The sequence below is a fragment of the Lathyrus oleraceus genome, chromosome 4 (genome assembly GCF_024323335.1).
Source record: "Lathyrus oleraceus cultivar Zhongwan6 chromosome 4, CAAS_Psat_ZW6_1.0, whole genome shotgun sequence".
In the NCBI taxonomy this organism is placed as follows: Eukaryota; Viridiplantae; Streptophyta; class Magnoliopsida; order Fabales; family Fabaceae; genus Lathyrus; species Lathyrus oleraceus.
This window is the reverse complement of record NC_066582.1, coordinates 252,149,042-252,152,100: the sequence shown is the minus strand read 5'-3', so window position 1 is coordinate 252,152,100 and position 3,059 is coordinate 252,149,042. Positions and strand designations below refer to the sequence as shown.

General features: G+C 38.0%; 1 protein-coding gene across 1 annotated transcript; it reads left to right on the top strand.

Moving 5' to 3' along the window:
• The first annotated feature begins 1,269 nt into the window (after positions 1-1,269).
• Positions 1,270-2,581, top strand: LOC127136927 (uncharacterized). Its single transcript, XM_051063437.1, has 3 exons — positions 1,270-1,883; positions 2,007-2,085; positions 2,279-2,581. The coding sequence occupies exons 1-3, from the start codon at positions 1,270-1,272 to the stop codon at positions 2,579-2,581; spliced, it is 996 nt and encodes a 331-aa protein (XP_050919394.1).
• Positions 2,582-3,059: the final 478 nt, after the last annotated feature.

The following is a 3,059-nucleotide window of genomic DNA, read 5'->3' as shown; positions in this document are numbered from 1 at the left end:
GATAATTTTGGTGATATTGCATGTTGATGAAAGTTATGCATCAGAGTGTATGGGCTTTTGTCCAGTTTTGGTGTACTCTAACTCGATGGTGTGGATTTAGGAGAGAGTAGTCAGTTCTAGATGGGAATCAGTGAATCATTACTTATGGTGATAGTAGCGAATTGGTGTGCTCTGGTCCTATGGTGGGGATTCAGGAGTGAGATGGACATGTGTTGTCCATAATGGTACCATGTGCATAAGTGTCACATTATGTCGTGAGTTGCATTACATACATATATGTTCATGTTGTTTGTGATTGGGTGTGATATATTGGAGATGTTTATTTGTGTATTGAATGTGTTTCATGTTGTATGTTTATCTATCTTCGCATTCTTTATATTGTTCATATTGAATGTTGTTTCTCACCCTTTTGCTTCACATTGTCCACCATGGACATCTTGCAAATAACCAGGAGTGAGCATTGTTGTTGTGTGTGGAAGGTGTCTTATTGGAGCTACTCTTCGTTTTACTTATTATTGCTTTGTTATGCATTAGTAGTTTTGTAGTGCTCTAATCGTGTAACATCATGGATGAGCGTTTGTTATGCTTTATGTTGATGTTGATTTTGTTGTATTTGAAGTTTATTACTTTATTTATTAAATTGTTATGCGACGTTTTTTCGATGCATAGTTTCAAATTATTTGATGTGTTTCGAAGGGTTGTCATTGGTGACACCTTAAATTGTTGTGTAAATCTTTTTAAATAAGTTTTGGGGTTTAGGGTGTTACATAGTGGTATTAGAGAAGGTCGGTCCATCCGCCCGAGTTTTAGATATGCAAATTGTCCCTAGTATGTGACATGTGTGGGTACACTATCGATGCATTGTTTCTTCTAATGGTCATTTGCTATTGTGCAGAGTAATGGCTAGAAGGAACGATCATGCAATTGCTGATGCTTTGGAGTCAGGGGATTAGGCGCTGCAGGGTCATCATAATCATCAAGGTGCTGATGATGAGTTATGTGCGTTGGACAAATTTGAGAGAACAATTCGCCAACTTTCAAGTTAAGATATGATTAAGAGGGTGTGGAGGCATGGCTCAGAGAGATTGAAAAGATTTTTTGAGTGATGGCTTGCACTGAGGTTTAGAAGGTGCAGTTCGGTACTCACATTTTGTCAAAAAGGCCAAAGACTGGTGGGATAATGCGTGCCAGAGACTGGAGGTTATTGGTACCGAGAATACTTGGGGTGTCTTCAAATTTCATTTCCTAGAGAAGCATTTTCTAGAAGACATGTGCAGTAAGAAGGAGATAGAGTTCCTGGTACTAAAGCAGGGAAATATGAATGTTGTTGAGTCTGCTGCTAAGTTTGAAGAACTGGTGAATTTTTGTCCATGCTATAATGGTGCGGCTGCTGAGTGGTCAAAGTGTATCAAGTTTGAAAGTGAATTGCGTCCTGAGATCAAGCAAGGTATTGGTTATCAGGATATTTTCCAATTTCATATGTTGATGAATAAGTGTAAGATATACGATGAGGATAACAGGGATCGTTCTACTAACTATAAGAGTCTTAGTGATAAGAAAGGTAAGAGTGAACATCATGGGAAAACATATAGTGTTCCAGCTGACAAAGGGAAGCAGAGAAATTCATATGAGAATAATTTAAGTGGGGGAGAGGCTTCCGCTTCAGTCAAGTGTTTCAAGTGTGGCGAGTTGGGCCACCATGCTAATGAATGCAAGAATAACTTTCTAAGGTTATTAAAATTTAGGAGGACAAGTCATCGTATTGCAAATTGCAAGAGTGTTGGGTCGACTTGTTATAACTACGGCGAACAGGGTCACATGAGTATTAATTTCCAGAAGCCAAAGAAAGTTCAGTCGGGAGGGAAATTTTTTGCTTTGATTGGGTCAGAGACTACTAACTCAGACAGATTGATTTAAGGTACGTGTTTTATTGATGGTATTCCATTAATTGCTATTATTGACACATGTGTAACACATTCTTTTGTTTCACTTAATTGTGTTGAGAGGTTAGGTTTGAAGTTGGCTTCTATGGTTGGGATTATGATTGTTGATACCCCAGCTCTGGGTCCGGTAACCATTTTCCGGGTTTGTTTGCATTGTTCTCTAACTATATATGGTAAGAGTTTTGGGATGTATTTATTCTATCTACCGTTGAATAAGCTCGATGCTATCTTTGGAATGAATTATTGGAATTCAACCATGTTCATATCAATTGCTTCAACAAGTTAGTGTCATTTTAAGAGTTTGATGCCGGTGATAAGTTGTTTATGTCTGCTAGCAAGTTGACGAGTTTTTGAAGGAGGAGACTGAGGTGTTTATGATATTAGCTTCTATGAATGTTGAAGGTAAATCTTTGATTAATGAATTACTAGTGGTGTGCGGTTTTTCAAAAGTGTTTCCATATGATATCAGTGATTTATCGCCAGAGTGTGAAGTGAATTTTGCTATAGACTTAGTACCTGGTACTATTCTAGTATCTATGGATCCTTATAGAATGTCTGCTTCAAAGTTAAGTGAACTGAAGAAGCAATTGGAAGAGTTGCTTGAGAAGAAGTTTGTTCAACCGAGTGTTTCGCCATAAGGAGCGCTGATGTTATTAGTCAAGAGGAAAGATTATAGCATGAGGTTTTGTATTGATTATCAACAACTGTATAAAGTGAAAATTAAGAATAAGTATCCACTCCTGATGATTGACAATTTAATGGATGAGTTGGTTGGTGCATGTGTATTCAACAAGATTGATTTGTGGTCGGGTTATCATCAGATTCGTGTGAAACCAGAAGATATTCCGAAGCTGCATTCAGAACAAGGTATGGTCATTATGAGTATTTAGTGATGTCGTTTGGTGTGATTAATGCGCCTGGAGTGACTAATGCTCTCTTTGAACGATACTCATTCACGCACATCTTCTCAATAAGGTCTGTCACTTATGGTTCTGTCATTGATCAGGTCGTGCCTCCCGCAGAAGCATCTAACAACATGCGTTTTTGACTCTTGAGACCATTGATGAAATTATGCATTTGCTCCATATTATTCATATTATGATTCGGGAACATGCG

Bases quoted from the DNA above. Each gene is read 5' to 3' on its own strand.
- LOC127136927 (XM_051063437.1), top strand. From the start codon at position 1,270: ATGTGCAGTAAGAAGGAGATAGAGTTCCTGGTACTAAAGCAGGGAAAT. The intron at 1,884-2,006 runs GTCAGAGACTAC...TTGTGTTGAGAG, and splicing joins AAATTTTTTGCTTTGATTGG to GTTAGGTTTGAAGTTGGCTT. The intron at 2,086-2,278 runs GTTTGTTTGCAT...TATGTCTGCTAG, and splicing joins GTCCGGTAACCATTTTCCGG to CAAGTTGACGAGTTTTTGAA.